Below are 23941 nucleotides of genomic sequence, written 5' to 3'. Positions count from 1 at the left end.
ATATAATAATAGCTCTAATTGAAGCAGCAGGATCTGGAGCCAAACTCTGATCAAATCCAATCCCCCAGACTGAGCGTTAAACTGTTCAATATTCTTTAATTAAATTTAATCTGACGGCTCAACTAAAAAAAGGCATGTTCTCTGGTCTCCTGGGAAGAAAAAAAAATGAAAAGAAAAGAGACTGAAAAGCAGGAAGTAAGTGAATTGAATGAAAAAGAAAAGAGGATCAGAGAAAAGCTGAGGTCATCCTGACCAGGACACCAACACCACACTGCACCACCGCGGTGATGACAGACTTGTTTTTCAAACAATAATATCATTTTTGGCCACAAGGGGCAACAGTGGTTTTTGCTATTACCTTACATCACCAATTGTTTTGGTTTTGATTGGTCAAATTGTGATGATTTGGTTTAAGTACGTGGTTAGAGTTTACTCCTCCTCCTGCTCCCCTGTGGATGTGGAAAAAGATAAAAGTCAGAGATTAAAGACCGACCTGTGGCACAGTGTAAAAACGCTGTGGATTTGCTGACTGCAGACATTTCAACAGTTCAACCTCCAGGAGGAACAGGGTGCAGAGGAGGGAGACGGAGGCAGAGGGAGGACCCAACACCTGAGAGGAGGCCAGGGAGACGCAGGAGAGAGAGAGAGAGAGAGGAGACGAGGGAGACGAGGGAGACGGGGGAGACGCAGGAGAGAGAGAGAGAGAGTGTATTACTGGTTACCGACTCTCCCTTGTCACTGAGTTAATGGGGTTCTGCCTCTTCCCATCGCCCCGGTGCCTTCTGAACCGTGGCCTCTGCATAGAGAAAGATCATTAACTCTCAGATCTGCCTCCTCCCGGGGCCTCGTTTCCTCCGCGTCTGCAGGACGGCTTGTCAGCAGGAGTGTGACGCCTGACTTCCTGCCTCTACGCTGCTGCTGCTGCTGCTGTAACACTCTGTGCAGTATTTCACCTGTGAAAGCAGCATAAAGACAGCGATTAAAGAGAGGATATTATTAATACTCTGTGATCCTAAATCAAGATTAGACAGGACGTCTCCTGACCTCAATGTTTACCCCTGTTTTTACCCCCCTGAAAAGAAATATTTTATTCTCAGTGACGAACCTGTGCCTCAGTGGATGAGAGTCACTCACTGCTGCACAGGAGCCTCATTCAAACACACGTCAGAGCAGAGTCACTAAAGGACATTTAAAAAAAAATCAACTTCCAATTTCCCAACTTATTCCATCAGAGTTGAGTTTTATGTGATGATTTCCTGGTAATAACTGCTCTCACACTAAAGGATGGAGAAGATGAGACGCAGCTAAAGCTAAAGGGTCCTATGAACCATTTTTGGCTTGTGACTCCTTTCTGACGTTACAGATTTTTAGCGAACCCCGAGAGGTTTTTTTTTTTTGTTGTCTAGAATTGGTTTTGACCAGATATTTGAATTTACGCTGATTTGATTTGAACGGGTTTTATAGTCATGAATGTAAAAGAACACAGTTTAAGATGATCATTTAGGATAATGATAATGATAATTTAATAAAAGAATTATAAGTAGTTGAAAAAAATATTTTTAACACTTTTTATTAACTAGACATTTCAAGCGACCGCTTTTTGAATTCCAGGCGAACCCATGTTGGGCTGCGACCCCAAGGTTGATAAACAGACAGGTTTTGCGATGCACTTCTCAGGGTTTTGATTTCTTTCCATAGTCCACATTCAGACTGAATATCTGTGTGAGGTTCAGAGACCAGACTAGATTAATTGATCACAGACTGTTTTGATTTAACATGTTTAGACGAAGTGAAAAGAACAAGGGATTTTCCAGCCTCACCGACTGGTAAATGTCAAGTGTCAGTGGAGACCGAGGTCCAAAGTGACAAGTGACTTTAAATTGAGTCTAAATCCACTCCAGGTTTTACAGGGAGTGTGGACGGTTGTTTGTCTTCATTTGTAGCCTCTGTCCAAGGTTTAGTCCACCTTCACCCGGTGGCTGCGATGCTTTCACAAACCCTGAAAAGAAACCAAGCGATAGAAGATGAATGACTGAACCTGTTCCAAATTCTTCATCACCACCAACAGCCCAGAGACCGAACCTAATAATCTGTTTTCATCCACGTCTTCTATTATTTCCCTCCTCTTCCTCCTCCTCCTCCTCCTCTTCTTCCCGTCTCTGTATCCTTGATCTGAAATTTTTAAATTGATGGAGCGCTGTATCTGCAGTGGTGCGGTGCACACAGATTACACGTGTGCTCCTCGTTCCTGCCTGAGATAATGCTTAAGTGCTCCAGTATTTATGTAGTTGTCTACAGGCAGCCTGGAGGTAAAGCGACGGCCAGATAGATCACGATCTGTACGACCTTGGTTTGCATGAGCATCTCCGCCAGATCTGGGTTTCCCCCTGACAGTGTTATTATATGGAAATGATGAATGTTTCAGTGACGGCCGCATGCATTTAAACATGAAGAAGACCTGGAAAACACGTCGCAGTCAAGGCCGAGGAAGAGGAGGAGGAGGACAACAGGAAGAATGGATTCTGGAAGAATTCCGTGCTGGTTTGTCTTCCACAGAGACCGTGAGTCAGTGTCAGAGTCAGGCCGACACAGGCCGAGGTCTCAGGGTGGCGTCGGCACCTGTGAGTGCAGACACGTCAGCTACAGTGACAGAGACGGGTCACGGAGCCACGATCTGTCCTGAGATTACAACATCAAGCTTCAGTGGAAACAGGCGGAAAGAAAACAAAACATGACTTCAGGATGACTCAACAATTCCTACGTCTGGTCCATAAGGACATGACAACGGGCCCCTGTGTCCGGTACACTTAACAACATGTATTTATAGTTTTATATACTGCACATACTTCACATACTTCAGTATTTGATACAAACTACAAGACATGACTCAAAGCCATCATCCTAATTAATAAATATTGACTAAAATAATTAATGTCATGGGTAAATGTATTATTTTTATAAAACACTTGACACTTTTTCGAACACATTTTATGCATAATTTCCAGGTCCCCAACTTTTCATTTTACTCATTATTATACATTATAGTAATTATTAAACATTTTGTTCCAATTCCACAGAAACTTTATAAAATGAATAATTCAAATCCACTCAAAAAATGAGGAAAAGTGAGTCTAGAGACACGTCCGTCTCCTGCAGAGCGTCTGACTTCACTTCCTGTGTGGGAAGTCAAGTCACAGTGACTCTGGTCACTAACTGAACTGAACTGACCGATGACTCACACCTGCTGTGGCTCTGCCTAACAACACATGGACCAGTGTTAGACGACGGTAGACAAGACAAAGGTACCATTAATAAGTTGCAGGTGATTTCAGAGGACTAAAACCGACCTAATTTAATTAACGGAGAAATTGTTATTTGTTATAGGATCCAGAGCCAAAAGCTGCTTTCAACGCCACCACATGTGACATCTAAAATTACACCTGCCATGGAAAACGGCAGCGAGCGAAGGCAGCAACAAACTCTTAACAAAACTGTTCAAAGTGAGAGTTAAATATAGTCACGGAGTCGCTCTGCTTCCTCTGCTACTTTGTAGACACCGCCAGACGAGCTGTGCAGAAAAGTTCACCTCAACCTTTCAGTCGCTGAGACTGACAACACAACCACCGCTGGGCCTCAGCTCCCAGGACTACAGAGGAGAGGCTGTGACTCCACAAATGTTCATTTGTACATTTGTTAATAAAAAATATCATGAATTTAAAAGTGTAGGTTGACCAATCAGATTCAAGCTGCTGCTGAAATGCATCAGAGAGACAAACAGCTACGAGACATACAGTATATCAAAATGAGACAAACAGCTACGAGACATACAGTACTAGAAACACACACAGTACCAGGTCAACAACCTTAAAGACGACCAGTACCACTGTTGACCTCTAGTCTGAGTCAACAACCGTGAGGAGGAAGGCTGTCAAATCACGGTTCACCACTCTGATTGGCTGAGAAGAAGTACAGATCGGCTCAACAGTTCACTGGACTGGACAGAAATGGACGATGGTTGAACACAGACCTCTCACTGATGGCCCAAGTTTGGGCTGCGGCCCTACGGTTCAGAATCACTGATTTAAAGTACATTTTAAACGGTCGAAAAAAACTGCAGTAGCACAAAATAGCATGTTTCTTTTTCTTATTTATTTATTTTTAACTAATTCCAACCCTCGAGCCTTTATTTATTATCTGCTGAGAGCACACGTGGTTTAGCCGCCGTTCATTCACAGACACCGACTGATTGTATTATATATCAGTAGCACGGTAAGAACGTAGCTGTGTGGAAAATATAACACCTGTGAAATGACTTCTGACAGCCGTGTGGTCTCCAACTCCAGGTTTTTTACGGCCGTATCTCCAGCCCTGCTCTCTCTCTGCACACTCACACACTCACACACTCTCCAGTCCTTTAGCACCGAGGCTAACAGATGTTTGCCGCTAATTAACAAGCTGACACGGCAGATGTTGAGGTCGAGAGCTTGATGGCGCTCACGTCTGCCATCTCGTTGGCAACCGGAGCAAAGGCTCGTAGACGCTGCTCTGTGCGGACGCACCACCTGCGCTGTCGGTGTTTACGGAATGCAGCGGCGAGATAAAGAGAGGCCGCAGGGGTCGGGCCAAAACACCGCCGCCAATTAGCAGGTCAACAACAGAGGACGCTGTTTGTCGGTTTCTCTTAATTCAATCTGGGGACGTGTCACTCAGTCTGCCCCCCCCCGCCCCCGGACACACGGGGGTGTGGATGAGCACAGACGACAGGTGACCACAGGTTTGAACCTGGAGAACACATCAGACTAGATAAATCATTTTTACATTATTATTATTATGCCCTGGGTAATTTCCATTAACCAGGGCATAATAAACAGAGGAGACGGGAAAAGTTTTGGTGGACGTTTCCTTCCCAGAGAGAGAAAAGAGTCTGAGACAGACTGGCACGATGTGGTTAGAAAAACAATGGACATTTTAGACTGACAGGAAAGTCAATGAAGTCCAAAATAGAAAAAAAAAACTAAAAAAAAACCCAGCATACACAGAGATCGACACTGAAAAAGTCAGTGTCAGTCTCACAGAATTAATGGCGAAAATGTCCCAGAGGTCGACAGAAGTTTAGAATTGCAAATGAGAATAAGCACAGTTTTATTTGGACAATGCAAACGTCCGTGGAACCACTGGTGGGCTGCGTCCCAACTCAGCGGCTGCAGCCTCTGCCAGCGGCATCAAAAAAAAAACGTGGATCAGAACCCTTTGTTAATGTTCAACTTTTAGAACCAGCTTGTCCAAACCTCTGAGCTCCTTTAAATATGGCTGATAAACTCAGCCAACATTAGCTTTTGCCGTATTACCCAGAATGTTCTAGAAATTGGCAAACTTTCAGCGGGAACAGCTGGTGATGAAATGGAAGTAAGACCTTCAGGTTTGATTCTCGGTCTGTGGACCAGATATTTGTTCTAAAACCATGAAACTGGAGAATTGATCAAAATAAATCCACCGCTACCCAAAAGACCTCGCCTCAGCTTCTGATTGGCTCTGAGTGTCATCAGTGGATAAATGATATGTAAAAAATCCAAAAATGCTTTTACTCTTTTCTATGCCATCTATTGGGGAAATGCAGGTATTGCAGAGAAAAGGCAGAAGTAAACTGATAATAAAAATCTATATTATATTTTGGACAAGTTTGGGGGCCGGATTAAAATGCCAAACGGGCAGCATCCAGCCCCCGGGCCGTAGTTTGTTCATGTCTGGTATATGTCAAGCAGAATTCTATTTCAACTTGTCCCATCATCGGGGTCTCCACATCAGTGGTCCACATAGGATGGACCTTGGATTTGGTCCGTCTACGTCCCTGTTTGATCAGAGGTCCATCCTTCACCTCAAAGACGTTCAGGAACCTTCTGGTCCACGCTCCTCCAGGTGGAGCCACAGTTTAGCAGCTGGAATGACGTTCATCTCCCAGAGTCATTGTGTTGTAAATAGGAGAGGAGGCTCAACATAAGCCCCCCGTCTGACCCTCTTTGTTATCCCGCTCCACTGAGCTCAATTCCCAAGACTGATGTTTATTGTCCGTCCTTGTACGAAACCAGACTCTGACCCATCTAGAGGTCCGCTCCTCCTCCTCCTCCTCCTCGTCCTCGTCCCTTCTCTTCCACCAGGAATTACTCTTTAGCCAGAATTAGAAATGATGTGAGAGGATTGGCACTGTGACTCCCCCCCCGCCCCCCTCCCCCCAGCTCTCCATCACAGTAATGTGCACAGGCAGGCACTCCCAGGCAGACACACACATCCATCCAACCTCTTAGTGGCTCCAACTAAACGGCCTGTGGAATTATGCAGTAATAACATGCTCGGTTTTCTACCTGCCCCCACTTCTCCATGTCTCTGTTTACCGGTGCTGACCCGCCAGCCAACATATTTACCCACGTACAGAGCGATTGTTCTGCACCTCCGTACATGCACGTGATTGACAAATGTAGAGTCTAACTGGTACTGATCCTGACCAAATACTGGGCTGGAAAGAAACACCATCAGCAGTGTCCCAGTACAATATGGTTTGATAAATATACATATATTTTTATCGCCTGCTGGACATGTTGAAGACCGATCGTGCACGTGCACATCATCTGTCCGTATGTGCATGTGTCTCTGCCAACAGAGATATGTTGCCCAGCGGTTTCTCCTTTGTCACCCAGCGTTGGTTGGCAGCAGCAGGGAGACGCTCCTGTGCCAGGCCCTGTTTACTCCTCAGTTAAAACTCCTCCTCTTCTCCTCCACTGTTTCTGCTACATGTGCTGACACAGGCATCACCACCGACTCTTTAAGGTAAGACAGAAGGGTTTCACTTACATGTCGTGCTTTACGGCCTCCCTCATTGTTCCTGCCCTCTGGGGCCTTTTACTGCACAGCACGCTGCAGACACAGAGAGAGAGAATGACTGTGGCTGTGGCTGTAGCTGTAGCTGTGGCTGTAGCTGTGGCTGTAGCTGTGGCTGTGGCTGTAGCTGTGGTCCATTGTATCACATCTCTACAGCAGAGCTATTCAAATCAAAGCTATAGCATTAGTTAGGACGAAATTTCCAAACCACAAAAGCCACCTTTTTGTTGGAGGACAGGAGGTAACTACAAGGTTTAGACCAAAGCCCCCTCTCTGGACCACGGGCCACTGTTTGAACACTCTGGGCCTCAGTATAGTTTTTATCTCTCAAACAGGAAGTTAATGTCCACCTGTCACGATATGCAAATCTAACAGGGTTTAGAAGTGATTATAATTTAAGAAAGTAAAATGTTATTTTAGGGAAAAGATAATATTTCCAAGAGAAACTTTTGTTAGAGCCAAAATCAAAGCATATTTATGAAAACATGTTTGTTCCAAGAAATTCAGCTGGAGGTTTATTTTCCACTCCCTCTTCACTTAGACACTGAAACTGAAAAACCGACTGGTACATTTGGAGAAAAAAAAAAAAAAACCAAAACGCTGAAAATCTGGTTCTGAAAACCAATCACTCACCGAACATAATTGAAAATGTTTCTCCCAGACACTGGTTTCCACCCTCGGCTCTACTGCGGTCTTCATTTTGCCGGTTGACAAACATTGGCTGCTGAAGGACGGCAGTGGCCGGCGTTGACGGTCCCTTTGTGCCAAACCTGCTCAGAATAAATTAGAAATCTGAATAAGTTGTTGGTTTCAGAGAAACACACGAGTCGTTCACTTATTTTTCACACTCATATATATAAACAAATGCATTTCCTATAATTCCTCTATAATGTTATATTTAATCACTAATTTATGTGTTTTTTTTTACCATTCTGGCAAACGTAATGACGAATTAACAACAATGTCAAGTCAACCCATAACCTGTTATTGTGCTCCTGAAATCTTTTATTTTCCAACGCGTCCAATCACCAGGTGAACATTGTTCTTCATTTAAACCCAACAGTTTCCAAAGCAACCAGAGGACAAACCACAAAAAAACAAAAACAAACAGAATTAAATATGAATCAGTAATGGTGGAGTACAACCTGTTGTTTACAAAGAACAAATATTTGCGCCGGAGATTATTTCCCTGGTCGCTCTCAGACTGATTAGGACAGGAAAGCAACAGAGACCGCCTCTAATTGTGTGTGGACAGAGGGACGTTTTTGATGCTGCAGCTGCTGCTAAATAATACAGCTGGTAAAATGGACTTCTGTCATTGTGTTTGGTCCATTTTAATCAGGCACAGGGAGGAGGTTGGTTCCACGGAATGAAGGACACAAAGAGACAAATTACCTTTGGCAGAGAGAGTATTAAGGAGACCGCCGTGTTCCTTTCGATGGTTTATTTGTTCACAGGAAAGAGATTGTTATTGGACGGTGAATTCAAATTCTCAAACTCAGGTTTATTTAAACCACCATTGTCAAACTAGTCTTTAATTTTTTTTGCAGCTAATTTTGAGCAAAGGGATACTGGATTTTTTTTTGTCAAACAGAAACACAAACTCAAGTTTATTTAAACCACCATTGTCAAACTATAAAATGCATCACAGAGTGTGAAGCCGAAAAGTAAAACTGTCAAAATTGAATGGCTGGGAGGCTCAAAACGGTTTTACTTCCTGTTCAATTTCAAAAAGACCCAGTAGCCACGAAAGTTAAAAAAATATTCAGACTCAATGTCATGGGTTTCCAATGCAGAACTTGGAAATTTTACACGCTACATCTAACTGTCAATGGCTTTTCATTTTAATAACAACCGCGATACGGTTGCTAACAGCTACCGCTAACAGCACTGGTGGACAGCCGGCTAGCGGTGGCTAACTGGCTGTCCAACTGTGTTGGCTGTTATTGTGTTGGGAATCACTTACAATAAACTATTTGACATCTTTGACCAAAGGAGCCAATCATTTTCATCATTAGTAAAAATTAGTAACGGACCGTCTCTAATTTTATATTTAAATTTCTTTTTTAACACTGTGTGGAAGATCATTGGGTGGATGGATAGATGCTAATGCTAATTCAATAAGTTTAGCTTTTCCTCTTTCTTTAATTGCGCCCAAGTTCAAATCAAAGTTCCTCATAGACACAAACACATCCCCTGAGATAAAAAGGACAAAATTAAGGTTATGTTTGTAAAAGGAACTAAATAAAATAAAACATGTAATGACTTACCTGCTGCCAGTGCAGATGGACTGTAACTTAAACAAAAACCAACACAACAAAATGTTCCAAAATATTTGAACTAAAAAGGCAATAGTTTGAAAATACAGACACTTCCTGTGTCGATTCAAACCGACCTTTATTTTGTACCACTCAGCGGGTGATTTGTTTCATGAAGATCGCAGCCTACTGATGGAAAGACATGTTTAATTTCAACATTCAAATGCCTTTTGGGTGAATTATTCATAAAGATAAAATTTATAAGGTAATCTATGTCAGGTATTAGTCTTTAAAATGTACTTGAACAGAAACTGCATCTCATCGGAAAGAATGAGGTCAGGGAGACAGCGGATATTTGAAAATCTATCTCACTTTTATAGAACACCAGAATGACATTAAGAAAACAGAGAAAAAATACAAACCCACATGCATTTGAGAGGAAGAAAATCAGGCTGCGGAGATGAGGGAGGAGAAAGAGAAAACACACACACACACGCAGACACACACACACACAGTCCATCAGGGGTAGGGTACATGAACACATCATCGTCATCATCCTTTCGTTGACCTTTTGAATCTCTTTGACATTTTTATTCTAACACACCGAGTCATAAATATAATCTTCTCTCACCATATTGCCTACCTCTATCGTCTCATACATCTAACTGTACATCTACTGTAGCATGTTGCATATCTCAGATAGATGGGCGTCAATAGTCCTTTAATACACTGGATTCCCTGCTAACGGGAGATACTGTGAGTGAATGAGAGTCAGAACAACGACGGCTAAAGTGTGAGAAAAATCTCTGAGGTTTTTTTTCCGTCACGTCTTGTCTTGACGCAGCGGCGGGGAAGAAGCCCGCAGTGCGTCGACACAGACATTTTGTTTTGTGCGGGAGATTGTGCATGTGATACGTAAGTAATGTTGACTAATGAATACAGCTACGCTAATACGACTTATTGATAAATACTGACTAGTATGACATGTTCAAGAGCGCTGAAGTCATTTAAGTTGGCAAAAGGTTTTAGTCTAACTTCATTATATAACTAATGTTGAATATATGTCTATATTTTTTTTGCATTTGTCTCCAAATTTAATGCTCATAATTGAATAACACATTGGCTAATATCTTATGTTATTTATTCAGTACCAGTGGCGGCCATATTGGCCAGGCTTCAGCATGAAGTGCATGAGTCCACCTCCAGGCGGACGAGGGATCTTTACATCGGGTTCAAATATCTGACAAGTGCTCCAGGTTTCAGACCCACCTGCCACAGGATGTGGGTATTTCCCAACGTCATGCTACACTCGAGCAGACCTGAGTCAAACAATCGTTTGGATTTAAAGCAGTGAAACCAAACCTCTGAGTCCAAAATACGTCGGACCAATGAGAAGCTCTCCATTTATCTTGGTGTTCTAAATGTTGAACATTAAAAAAAAAGTAAGACCAGCAAGGCAGACTCCTCTGAATCTAAGGAAAGTCATCTGAAAGAACTCTGCCCCCGTGTGGTCAGAAAAACTACGTACATTCAGGACACATTTGAACACGAAGAGTGAATCAAATTCCACATTACACCGTCTAAATCAGGGGTGTCAAACGCATACAACCTAATCAGATGTCAAGTGGGCCGGACCAGTACAATTATAACATAATTAACTATAATTAATATGTCAATGTTTCTTTTCATGCAAGTGTAGTTAATATTTATAATTATTTATTCATATTTAATATTTTTTTATTTTCAAAATTCATCAATTGGGCCGGACTGAACAACCTAGCGGGCCAGTTTGAGCCCGCGGACGGCATGTTTGACACCCCTGGCCTAGATGTGACTGGATCACTCCGGATTACTGATAAGGAAAGGTTCATCCACGGCCTCAGGTGAAAAGACACGGCTGAGGCTCCAGTGCTAACTGTGCTTGGTGTGTATTTTGTGGTGCTTTCAACATTTCAGCTCTACCTGAAGTTTCTGTTTTTTTTTTTTTTTGCAGTTCGGGACCATTGCTTCTCTGACATGACAATGCATTTGGAAAGAAAAAAAAAACTTCTCTTGGGTTTGTTAATCACAGAGTCTTCAGAAGGGTAGTTATGTTAACTAACCGGATAATCCTTTAGTCCTGAAGAAGTAAAGAGAGAAAACAACTTTTTAAACAACTCAAATTGTGCGAAATACTAAAGGCCTCCAAAGTAAACACAAAGTTAAAACCCTACGACAACAAAACGATGTTTTTTCCAGTTTTACCGTTTGAATTTGTAAAGTTATCCTCAAGAATAAAGTGAAATTGCACGTATTGGATCCTCAATAACAGAAATGTCCCTTCAACATAAAAAAACGCTGTTCATCTTGACAATATATTTTATAAGAATATATTTTGGCCCAGGTCTGCACTCGTCACCTTTTAGCCCTTTCATGGGTTCATGAGTAGAAAGCACTAAGGCTAGTGCCTCTTCAAGAAACCACAGGTTCTTAGCAGCTTTCACATTCTTATATAAGCCTTTCAAAACATGTTAAAACAGTAGTCCTCTGGTTTGTCCCCTGTCTCTCTGTTGTCCCAAACTCCAAAGTGAAGTTAGGAAAAAAAAACAAAACGGACAGTCCTCGACCCTTTACTTTTCCCGTCCTCAATATATTCAACTTAAAAAGGTTGGTGCTACTTTTCACTGGTGGTTCTGACAACACAAACAAACAAACAAGAAAACAAACAAGAAACAGCTGTACAAAGTTCAGTTCTTCCTCAAAAGAAGCATCGGGGTTAGCCATCTTTTCGTTACTGACAACACTGGTTTTGCACAAAGTTGAAGGGCACACTGACCAAAGAGCCCCGTTCCTTACAGAGAGTTTTCATTATATTTTCAATAGTTTTTTTTTTTTTTTTTTTGCAGTGTCATCTCATCACCATCTTCATGTTCAACCACCGTCCTGGCCCTTTAATGGCTTTCCAAATATTCTGCATTTCAGTATGGCTCAAATGTGAAGCCCAGGACTGTCAGGCTAAACCTCGGCTATGCTAACAGGCTAAGCCTCTCGTCTCCAGTGTTAAGTCCTTTCAGATTGGACCCCCACTTTCTGCAGATGTCAAATCTCACAGGAGTTTCTTCCTGAGAAGTGACTGATCCCAGGCAGCCTTTTTCCACAGACAAAAATAAGAGAACCAGCGACTGAGACAGTGGAGATTTTCAGAATCTGTTGGACGGGACATATCAAATGTCTCATGTACTGTACCTGCTCCAAAGGTGTGGACAGCTAATCAACAGACAGATCAACTACAGAGGAACAACATGAGTTTCATCTATTTTTTCTTGAGGTTGTGTCTGTTGGTCGGCTGCTGCGGCGCCCCCTGCCGAAGCCTGTCGTTCCACTGTCCTCTTCTGCACCCGTGTCTTTACCTTCTGTCCAAGGGTTAGACAAGAAACCATGGGCATCTATACTGTACACATGGCGGCCATCTTTACTCCGCGCAGACAAGTTGGTTTGGTCTAAAGAACCTGTGCTATTACATTTCTTGACCAGTGGTTGTGCCAGAGAGCCAGGGGTGAGCAGTGAGGTCAGCGAGAGGCTAATGAGTGTTTCTGACAAGTGTTCACTGTTCCAGGTCTGTCGGCAGCCGTCCGACCCCGACTGTGGACCCACGTCTTCATCCGACGGGTCCATGGAGTCTTGCCGAGGATAGCCAGGGCTAGTGCTGCCACCACCGCAGCTGCTCTGGCTCCTCTGGTGCCCCCTGGTGGCCTTTAGGGTAACTGTAGTGCTTCGTCTCTTTAGTAAAGTTTTGTCCTGGTCCCCTGATACAGATTCCTGGGGATTTAGTGGTTGGCTAGGGAGAGGGCAGAGGAGAGGCACTGGGAGATCTGTGTCCCGCGGCTGGGAGACATTAAAGCCCAGACCTTCCTCAGGAGTGGAGTGCAGGCTACCCTCTGAACTGCCATCTGCTAGGGAGGAGTCACTGCGAGATGGATGCTGACGACAGGAAACAAGAACGACAAAAATAGAACCAGAGTTCAGGTTAGCACTGAAGAATATGAACACAGTTGCTTAAAGAAAAATATATATATTTGAAATGGAAGTTCGTCCTGCTTGATGAGGAAACAAGGAGTTCTCCTCGTATTCAATAGGTAATGAATGAAGTTGGGAGAACAACAAGAATGAAAGAAGTACCACAGAGAGAGAGAGAGAGCGAGAGGGAGAGAGAGAGAGAGCGAGAGGGAGAGAGAGAGAGAGCGAGAGGGAGAGAGAGAGAGAGAGAGCCAGGAACAACATTGTGCACAGTGTGAGTCGGTATCAGACTCAGGGCTGGTTGGGCTAATTAGCTGAGCACCACAGAGCATTACTGCTGCAGCTGAGGATCACAGAGGCACTCAGGCACAAACCAAACAAGAAGACAGAAAGGACTGGAAAAAAAACACCCTCTCTGAGTTCATCTGGCAACATGGAACTAAAATAAAGATTTTTTTTTTATTCTTCTTATTTCAGACGTGGAGCATTGCTAATGTCTGTGCAGACGAGATTTCAGCCAAAGTCATGACTGCAGCAGTACATCAGTGGAAGAGAAAACCTACAAAAACACTGTTTGTTCTTTGTTCTTTAAATAATTAAAAGTGTTAGAAACAGCAGTAGCTGCTCCTCTGTGACTAAGGTAGACTAGATGATATTTACCAATGACAAACTGCTTTCATATCCCTCATCGGTGTCTTTGTTATGATTTGCAGTGACAGAACGCGACACGTCGCAGTTTTAAGCTTTGACACAACACCTCATTTGGAAAATCCCCGATGTGTCTTTGATGCAAGACAACTTTGGTTCACTGAACCTGTTCCTCTGCTCCACTCTGTCTCCGACGTGTTGAACTGACAAACTCATCACGTCAGGGTTCCATTTGTCGGTCCATCCAACCGTCCAGACACACACACATGAACCTCGTCATTTGTTGATAATACCTGAGAGCCCAAGGGCCTGCTGTTGGCACCTGGTGAGCGCAGGGAGGCCCAAGAGGCTGGAGAAGCCAACGTGGACGCCGCTGCGTCTCCTGGACCGGCAGCGTTCCCAGGACTGCCTGGGTGAGCTGCTGCAGCAGGGTGGAAGAAGTCAGCGGGGAGGTGGATGAGAGGCGAAGCTCCTGCACCAGCGCCGCTTCGACTTTCTCCATCATCATCTGAAAATGGGGTCAGTGTTTGATCACCGTGGCATTAATGTTAATGTCTGAATATGTTACTACAGATGCTGAAAATCAGCAAAAATTCCCAGCTCCCACCAGATTAAAGTACTATTAAGGGCCTGGTAATATTTATTTATTTATCTGGCCAAACCACTGTATGAGTTCCTGGAACCAACATTCTTCATACAATCACCTGATTATTAAAATATATTAATAAAATAAGCCTTAATTTCGACAAAACCCAGGCATTGTTTTTTTATTATCGGAGGTAAAAATGATCATTATTACAGATATCACATCTTATGCTAATATCAGTTGATAATATTTTTCTGCCGATATTATGGATCATCCCTAGTCATAACGAAGAATGACTCTCGGCAAACCCAAGCATTGTTTTTTTATTATCGGAGGTAATAGGTAAAGGTAATTTTAAATTGTTTTTAAATCTCTATGACTATTATTTCACCTGTAACAGCAGGTAATTTTAAATTGTTCTTAAATCTCTAATGAAACATTTATTTATTTACTTTTTTCACCACACATTTTAATGTCGTTTGTCCTCATTGACCTGACTTTGTCTTTTATCGTTCCCCTGACGACGTTCACGTTTGGAGGTGGAGATCCATTAACGTGCCATAGCAAACCATTTATCAACATGTCTGTGACTGCCACCGCGCTGGTCTTATCTGTAACTGCTTTAATTGCAGTGAAAGTCAGTCACTGTGTGTAGTCAGAAATCCTCATCTTGATACTTGATACGGTCAATGTCACTGTAGTGGATGAAGACGAGGTTGAAGACGAGTGAGGGTCAAACAGGGGAAACAAAAAACACACAATTAAAATTTTCCTTGTGTTTTTTTTTTTCTCTGCCCTTTTTGTCGGAATTTCTGGTCCAGACCGAGATGCCAAGATATTTTGGCGCAAAACCAGTCCGTTTCTGGCACATATGGCCCAAAATATGGGCCACATGTAGAGTTTTGGTGTGGTTGCCCTTGGGCAGTCCACTCCAGTTTGCCAGATCTGGACCATGAGCTGGCCTTAATTACTGTGTGACTGCCAAAAATAGTCATTTATGTTAATATTCAGACCATTCTGCCAGAAAAAGACCACAATTGTCCAATAACAATTGGACTACATCTGTGCTGCGTCACTGCCAGATATGATCCACACCAGGACACAGCAGAGACTGATGGAACCTTCTTTGATTGATTATGTCCAACAGAGCCAGGCACCAATCAATTATACAATAATTAATCAACTATTAAAGTGGATTTGGTTCTGGTTCTCGGCCGTTGGAGGTCTGAGGCTCGGTCAACTTTGAGGGTTAGTGTTTCTGGGGGTTCTAAGTAATAGGTCAGAATTCTGGGAAGCACAAAGACCCCGGGACACTCCATTTTGATTGGTTTAAAATTTAACGTTACCTGTGATTTGTGCCAAACTTTGCAGCTCACGTGTGGGAGGGTTCCCCTGAGAATGGACGCCCACCTGGAACAACTCCTGGATCCCCTCCTCACTCCCAGAGCTGCACGGACCAAGTCCACTGTAGCCCACCTGAGTGGGCAACTCCTGTGAACTGTGGGAGTCACTGCTGTCCACCTGAGAGCAAGAGAGAGAGAAAGAGAGAGTGAGAGAAAGAGCAAGAGAGAGAGAGTGAGAGAGTGAGAGAGAAAAGATTTATTTGAGAAAGGCGAGCCAAGCCAGAATTCAGAGAAGGTGTAACTTCCAGGTGCACGGATGTTCACTGGAGCAGAAGCGAGACAAACTGGAGCCTCTCATTTCCTCTCGTCATAATAGAAATCTGAATATAATTTTGTTTTCAATTTCCAAAAAGCAGGCTTCGCACGTCCCCCTCCTTTATCCATCAACGGAAATCTGATTAAAATTGGACGCGGTGAAAAAAGGGAAAAGAACAACGTGGGGCTTCAAAGCCTCAAACTGCTGGGATGTTGCTGTTGTTATTGTTTTACAAAGTGGATCAAATGAACAGGCCTTTAATAACGGCGTGATGAAACAGGCCAGGTGGACGTGTGGTCAGCGCAGGTTAGAGTGGACAAAATGGACATAAAAAATGGACAAAGACACACATCAAAAACCCCTGTGAGCCTTTTGACTATTTCTGAAGACATTTATCAACGTGACGTTTGTTCTATAGGTTCAAAGAACCAGACATTTGGGTTGGATGGTAGCCTACATTAACACACACAAACATATATATCTATATATAGACAGAGAGAGAATATATTACCTGACCGTCTCTGACCAGCAGGTGGTAGTTACTGTGTTCATCCAGGCTGAGGTCATCAGGCAGAGCAGGAGACGAGGATTTGTCCGACAGCTGCTCCGACATGAGAGACGCCTGCTCCACCTCAGCCAATCGGATCTGTCAAACAAAAGCAGAGAGAGAGACCGGCACTAAGACAAAGAGAGTGTACGTAACTGGACGTTAGAAAACATTATTACAGTAGTGTCTGAAAATTCCAATTAAAAAAAGAAATGTCAGAATAAAATGAAATAAATTCAGCTTAAAGTTAGGACAAAAGCTGTTTTTATTTGAGCAACTGTGACTGTAATTGAAAGAAAAAAAAACCCCAAGGTGTTCTACTAAACACGACTGAAACTAGGAACTCATTAAGAAAAAAAAAACAAAAAAACAAAAACAGAAAACCAGGAGAGAAAGATGTAAACTTGATAGAGCGCTCTTTATTTCTAAAACATCAGACCTGCACATACATCACACTGACATCATGTGATCACCTTTGCTCAGAGCTGAAATTGGTTTGGGTGAGTGTTATGTATGTGTGTCATGAGTGAGTGAACGTGACGAGAGATCATACAGCATAACTCACTTGACATTTCACTGTTGTTTGACTCTGTATTTATTCATTGATTCTGTATAATATCTGTCACCTTTTTTTTCCGAGTCATTTACATTTTCATTTGTGTTTCTGTGACGTCTCTGATTCTTCATCTTTTACGACCTTAGTCTTCTGACATGGACAAAACCATGAAATGATATCAGAGTTATCCTTCCGTCATTCATCACCTCTGACACTCGTCTCAACCCACTCCACCCTGCCCTCACCCGATTCCTCACCCCTTGGTTGACCCCCCTCTCCCTGCCCTCCCACAGCATTTGAAGTCATTCTCTTTAACTGTCCTGACTTTCTCCACTTCACTGACTCACTCTCATTTACTCACTGTGTTGCTTTAACTAAAAAACGTAAGGTTAAAAGTTGACATTTACATGATGATAAATATCCTAAAGAAAATAGAATACAGATAAAATAAAAATCAATTTTGTTTGATTGTTTCTGCTGTAAATTTCCTAATCATTTTACATGTTCCTCTTTATGACACCCAACACGCCTACATTTTAATCTCTTTCCACTCTTCCCAAATAACTACTTTCATTTATTACGGTATATAGAAAATTAAAGATATGAAATCCTGTCACCGTTTCTTAAATAATATCCCGCAGGAGTAATTTCAACCTCTTTTCCACACCATTTTTCCAGGAGCACTCATCATGGTAACGGATAAATAGATTCTTCTAATATGAAAATATTGAGTAGGTGCAAAAAAAAAATGATAAGGAGAAAAAAATTGAAATGCCGTGTGTGATTTTCTCAATTAATCTGCAGCATATTTCAGTCAATACTGTCGTGATGGGAACATCTGTGGAGAAAAACTGCACACATTATGCACAGTGTCATAATTGCCAATTTATGGGAAGCAAGTTGACAGCTATGAAAATACCATTAGATCACTCGGCAGCGCCTTGATTGCAAAGCAATGTGAAGATTTGAGAGCTAATCTGCATTTTTATTGCCAGGACATCACAGTCTTGGGCAGACGGTCTGCTGTGAACTTTGGTGTCGGGAAAACCGTCTGTGGTTCTGTTATTTTATGATTATTTACAGCAACATTTTATCTGTCCACCAAGATCATCACAATGCATGGAATTAGAAAAATAAAACATTATATATTATTTATTTTTTGTTTATAAAATGCATAGGAAATTCAGGAGATCCTGCTGCTTTAGGGATCGTTGGATTATTTACGACCCCCCCCCCCTCCTCTGTCGTCTGGGGACAGATAAACAAATATATAAATAAATGCAATTTTCAAGTGAACTGAGCCATAAACAAACAACCTGGGGAAATGGAGAGATGTGGATTTGTTTGTTCTTTTATTGACCAGGGGATAGAGCGCGGGGAATGTGGAGGGAGCGCTGATGGGATTGACACACAGTCCTTCATTTTCTAAGTTGTTGGTTCACCACACACACACACACACACAGACCATGACTTATGCGATCTACCACAGCACCCACAAATCTTTTACAACATTTTTTTTTCGCCCTCTCACGCTCAAATCCCGCTCTGCCTTCCAGTCTTGGTGGTTACACTCGCTGAATTAGCCAGTGTCAGTGTATGAAAAAAAAACTGCAGATCATTTTAAATGTGACAGAATAGGTTCAGCTCTAGTTCTACACCAACAACAGACCGGGGTATCCACCAAAAACTGCCTCCTTCAGGGTCAGTAAACCAGTTTTTTTTTATAGATTCCTGCCTTTCCGAAACAAAAAAAAAAGACCCCACCTTGTCTGTACACAGTCCGTGTGTGTTAGTGTGTGTCTCTGCGGCTCCACTCACCTCCTGTGGGTGACTCTTGCAGTCTTTGCAGACAGGGGGAGAACAGTAGTGGTGGAAAACCGAACCAGAGAGGTTGTCGATCATGTCTCCCTCCAGCGAGTCTTTAATCAGCAGAGACACACTGTCCAGCCACTGGCTTTCCTGCAACACACAGTTACACTTTTGACACACATTCAAACCCATCTCCACCACGTAGCAATTTATTATAGTTTTAAATGACTTTACTGAGCTTTGAATTGCATATTTACAGCTGAATGTCTACTTGATAAAACTCACAAATTTAGAATTTTTTTACCAACCCAATTTAAACATTTATGTTTAGCTGCACCGTCCTTCCTTTCCTTTAACAGTAATATCATTTCTTAACGTTTTTTTTACATTTGATTCAACCACATGCTAGCTTCAGAGGTAGCATTAGCTCGAGGAGCTAGCACAAACCAAAACAGACCATTTCATTAAACTTCTCTTTTGCCTGAAGACAAGTAAAATACTCAATTAAAAAAAATGGAACAGCCTAATATATTAAAGTGAACTGTTTTCACTTTATTTATTTATTTTATTATGCTCCTCATTAGCTTTTAATTTTACCTTATTCTCTCAACCATATTTTTGTAGCTTAATTACCAGCAATAATTAAGAGCTGCTGCTATTTTTAACCACAGCTGCACAAAAGAAGGAGAGATGTCATTTAACATCCAATAATTTATTAAAGCCTTGAAGGTTCCTCTGGGGGTGGGGCTCCATTAAGGTTCTATAATTATGTATTTTGGCACAATAATCAAAATAAAACACAGTAATGATCATGAGGTTAAAACATCATCAACTGTTGTTTGTGTTTTCTGTTGGTTTCACTGGAATGTTTTGGAGACAAAATTGTATTAATTGTTTTTAATTATATTTTATTTAATTTTTTAAAAAACATTCTTATTTCTTTGACAGCCATTTCTTTTATCCAGGACACCAAGGTCGTCGAGTAGATTCTGCTTGTTCCTAAGTGTTGGCGCTAACGTCTATAACAGCCAATCAGATTAGAGTGTACCGACACTTGGGCCCAAGAAAAAATTAGTTTAATATATATATATAAATATATGTATACGTTTCATATGTTTGTGCATATATATTTAGAATTATATATAAATTTTACTGTTGTTTTTTTCCCCACTAATGTTCATTATTATTGTGTATGTTATTAGTATTTATTTTGTGTAAAAAGTAGACTGTATTTTCTTCTGTGATTTGATCAGCCGTGGTTGTTTTTTGGACGGCCTTGTTCGACTTGTCTGCCCCAAACCACAGTGTTATCCTGTGTCTATCAGTTTAAAAAGGAACAGACAACATTGACTGTTCAAACAGAGGACCTTTGTGACACAGCACCAGCTCCAGGCTACATCACCTGTATTTTGGTTCTATTATTGATGCAACAGTGACCTGCGAGGACCCGACAGCCCGTCTGTCACCACCTATTCTGAGGATTTTCCACTTTCATTCTGCCTCACTGGCTCGGCTCTGCTGAACGTCTGTCTGTGGATAAAACTGACTGCTCCCCGCTGCGGGGTAAAGAGGGCATGAACAGTCGATAGTCAGACCTTGGCAGCAGTGATTGCTGCAGTCTGAGTGCACACATACACATTGTTTCAGGTGCTGAATGATGCACAGTGAGCGGTATGGCAGTCTGATTGATTGGATAAGCTCAGGGCCTTGGTTGTGGTAAATGGAGCCCCTGACCCTGTTTGATTCACTGCACCGTTATCTGCCTTCTCCCACCCAGCGATGCTGGCACCGACTCTGAAACCCGGGTCGTGCCGTGAAGAAATGTTACGTAGACATTTGCCCCGGCTCGGTTGCTCACATTTTCTCTTACTCAGTAGTTTTTTCGTGGAGATACCTTACAGGCAGAGACGCAGAGAGACATGATCCATGTAGGGACGGATCGATCTGATACTCAGGATCGGTACCAGTCTGATATCAGTGTGAAAATGTCAGGAACGATGACAGAATAAAATGATCAACGCCCAATCAGAGACAGAAAAGTAGCCAATTTACATGAGGTGTTTCATTTCCATTCTGGCACCAAACGTGCGATTGTTCTTTAAAGGAAGAAAGAAAGTCTTCATGATTGATGACATGTTTGTTCATGAACTCTTTATTGAAGCTTTTTTATTTCTGGATTTATTTTCTTTAGTGTCTAAACAATCACTGAAAGTCAACGGATGACGATCATATCGTACGGTGACATATTTTTTTTTAGATTTGATTAAAGATGGAGGAATTTAATATTTAATATGTCACGATCATCTCTGGCACCTCGTGTGTGTGTGTATTCTGTGTGTGTACGATGCCTATGATCTACTTCTGTTACATAAATGTTCCTTGGCAGTCGAACTGTGCTGCAGTTGTGACAAAGCATTCGCCGACTAATCAGAGCAGAGATTCCAAATATTCTCCGTACACACAGAGAGAGACACGTGAGCTGTTATTTTATTCCTCTCATAGTTAAAAATATCACGGCCCTGACAGACAATAAGCTCAGAGCACAATGAGACTGAAGCAGACTCCGCCGCCCACTCACGATCTCACTGAGCTCCTCCGCTGTCAGCCTTTCTCCCCCCTCTTCCTCCTCACCCATTGATTCGGTGTCACTCCTCAAGATGGATGACGAAGATAATTTCCTTTCATCTAAACCAAAGTATGAACGAACACTCAAGTTCGTTCCCCCAACGTGACTCACTGGCAAAAAAGAAGAAGCGACTGCTGAGCTACTTTTGCCAAGTGAACGTCAAGAGACTTTGGATTTTTAAAATTTCCATCCGCCCATTTTCTGTTGCTTGTCTGAGGTCGGATTTCCGGGGACAGAAGTCTAAGTAGAGGAGCTCAGACTTCCCTCTCTACTGCCACCTAGTCCAGCTCTTACAGGGGAATCCTGAGGTGTTCCCTGGGCCAGCAGAGAATCACGGTGGTGCAGTGGGATTCCAACTATACGAATAGTTATTGTGACTATCGTTCAGAAAACACTGATTTGAAAAATAAGTTTTAACTTGTGTTTTTTTAAAACCTCGCTGCATCAGTGTTAACTGTTAACTGAACAGACAAAAAGATCAAGTAAAGGTAGTGATTTTGTGGATAAAAGAAAATAATTTAAAACTAAAAATCACACTGATAAAATCAGGAGTAAATGTTGTTTAGGTAAAGTTAAAGAAATAAGGCAAAAAATTGAGGGGAATTACAAAAACAGTGTAAAAACAAAAAAAAAACAAATATTATCTCCGTGTCTTGGCTTCTTGGATTTTCAACAGCTGCATTTGTGCCTTTTTTTTTTTGCCCCACCGTTGTGAAAGTCTTCTTACCTGAGCCGGAGAATAAAGCTGACACTGACGGTGTGTGTGTCCGTCACGAGCCGCGCAGCCGCTTCCTCCATCTCGTAGTGGTGCGCTCACCATTCCACTTGGGCTTCCCACCGTTCCCGCTTGAATCGCACTTGACATTATTCCGCTCACGCTCGCCCCACCTGCCGCCCCCCCGGTGGTTCCGGCGATGGCCCCGATGTTTCCCATCATGCAGCAGAGGCCTCCCTGAGCCAGCTCCAGCTCTATCTCAGCATCCATCTCGGCGTCCTCCTGAGCCTCCTTGTTGGAATCGTCCAGGTGCTTCATGAGGACGGCCACCACCACGTTGATCAGGACGAACTGAGCCGTCAGCACAAAAGACACAAAGTACAACGGGGAGATGAACTGAAGCCCTGCGTGGCAGGCGAACACGCCTCTCTCAGTGTGTCCTAGAAGGTGGAGGAGAAACGTCAGGGTTAGATACAGAATCAACCAGGGGAAAAACAGAAGGATTCAGAAATGTTATTGGTTTTAATTGAGGAATATTCAGGATAAAGAACATTTTTGATTTATTGAAGAGTTCTGTTTGGCAACTGGACGGGAATTTTCTTTGAGAAAATTCTTCAACCTTCACCATGACCTGGATGACTGAGATTTATTTTCAATGACACTACATACAGTAGAGGGTAATATTCCAGGAGATTTAAACCTATTCTCACTCTTATTCTAGTGATTCTTTTTACTTAAATCAGTTTTTAAATCCATAGAAATAATAATTACCATTACCGTTAAAGCTATCAGTATTTTCCTCCCTCTTAAAAGACTTTAAGCCAAATTCTGCATCAACATTTTCCTTGTTGCCCATTTGTCTGATCTTTTTGATGTAAGGTTTTATGGTTGAAATCAGGACTATGAGATTATGATTTAATTTACTTAAAAAATGGGGCAAATTCACGTCAAAATGAAACTGGAAACTAAAACCTGAAACCCTCCGGTGCTCACCACAGTAGTTTAGCATATATTTTAATAATTTAGTAATTTCCAAATTTATTCCAGTCCAGTAAAGTGTGGAGAAGAGATCATTTCTCATCATTTTAACCACTTCTCCAAATTCTTTATGACCAGCAGAGCGACGTGTTCCTGACTTACAGCTGCTCAGCCATAAAAACACAGACCAGGAAACGCCGAGAGGATTTGTGTTCACAGGGACGGACATTCAATCAGCAGATGTTGGGCCAACATGAAGCTCCAGTCAGTCATTCACTGAGGTTGGTTTGACCCATCAAGGATTTCACTTTAAAATTCCCACCTTCAGTTCGAGGATTAAACACAGCTGGTGTTCGTTGATAAACGTCAACGAATCTGAACTGAAAATAATTCAGAGCAATTTCAAGAATTCAGAATTTGAAAGAATTCCATCGTTATTAGTGTAAAATTCGTCTTCAAATATGCGTGTGTCATTATGATCTGATGTTCCCGACCGATAATGAACATCGCCCTCCAGGCCTTTTACGGTGTTTTTGTTAAACATCATCAAACACTCACGCTCTCAGACAGCTGAACGCCCGGGGCGTCTGTCGTTCTTTTACACTCGCGCTCTCTTTCTGAAAAGCCTAATCACGGCTGATTAAGTACGCCTCGGTTTTTAGCTGTGATAAAACTTTAAGTGCTCACTCA

At 42.2% G+C, this 23941-nt stretch overlaps 1 protein-coding gene and 2 long non-coding RNA genes across 3 annotated transcripts in view; all 3 read right to left on the bottom strand.

The window, feature by feature from the left end:
* Positions 1-696: 696 nt before the first annotated feature.
* LOC112487443 (uncharacterized) lies at positions 697-4758 on the bottom strand. Its single transcript, XR_003050507.1, has 3 exons — positions 4302-4758; positions 1821-1999; positions 697-953 (listed from the first exon to the last, which is right to left on the bottom strand). It is a non-coding gene; the product is annotated as an uncharacterized LOC112487443 (long non-coding RNA).
* Positions 4759-6804: 2046 nt separating this feature from the next.
* On the bottom strand, positions 6805-8381 carry LOC103383439 (uncharacterized). The gene is made up of 3 exons (XR_003050506.1): positions 7855-8381; positions 7507-7643; positions 6805-6909 (listed from the first exon to the last, which is right to left on the bottom strand). It is a non-coding gene; the product is annotated as an uncharacterized LOC103383439 (long non-coding RNA).
* Positions 8382-9483: 1102 nt separating this feature from the next.
* The window catches only part of cacna1ib (calcium voltage-gated channel subunit alpha1 Ib), a 136423-nt gene continuing 121965 nt past the window's right edge, over positions 9484-23941 (bottom strand). Inside the window, 7 exon segments of the mRNA XM_025058458.1 lie at positions 9484-13091; positions 14069-14283; positions 15708-15882; positions 16532-16666; positions 18942-19082; positions 22286-22689; positions 22692-22713. Coding sequence (XP_024914226.1) covers positions 12420-13091; positions 14069-14283; positions 15708-15882; positions 16532-16666; positions 18942-19082; positions 22286-22689; positions 22692-22713 — 1764 coding nt within the window. The 3' untranslated portion in view covers positions 9484-12419.

This window comes from Cynoglossus semilaevis, chromosome 9 (genome assembly GCF_000523025.1).
Source record: "Cynoglossus semilaevis isolate Cse_v1.0 chromosome 9, Cse_v1.0, whole genome shotgun sequence".
NCBI lineage: Eukaryota > Metazoa > Chordata > Actinopteri > Pleuronectiformes > Cynoglossidae > Cynoglossus > Cynoglossus semilaevis.
The sequence above is the reverse complement of the archived record's forward strand: the minus strand, read 5'-3'. Positions and strand labels throughout refer to the sequence as shown.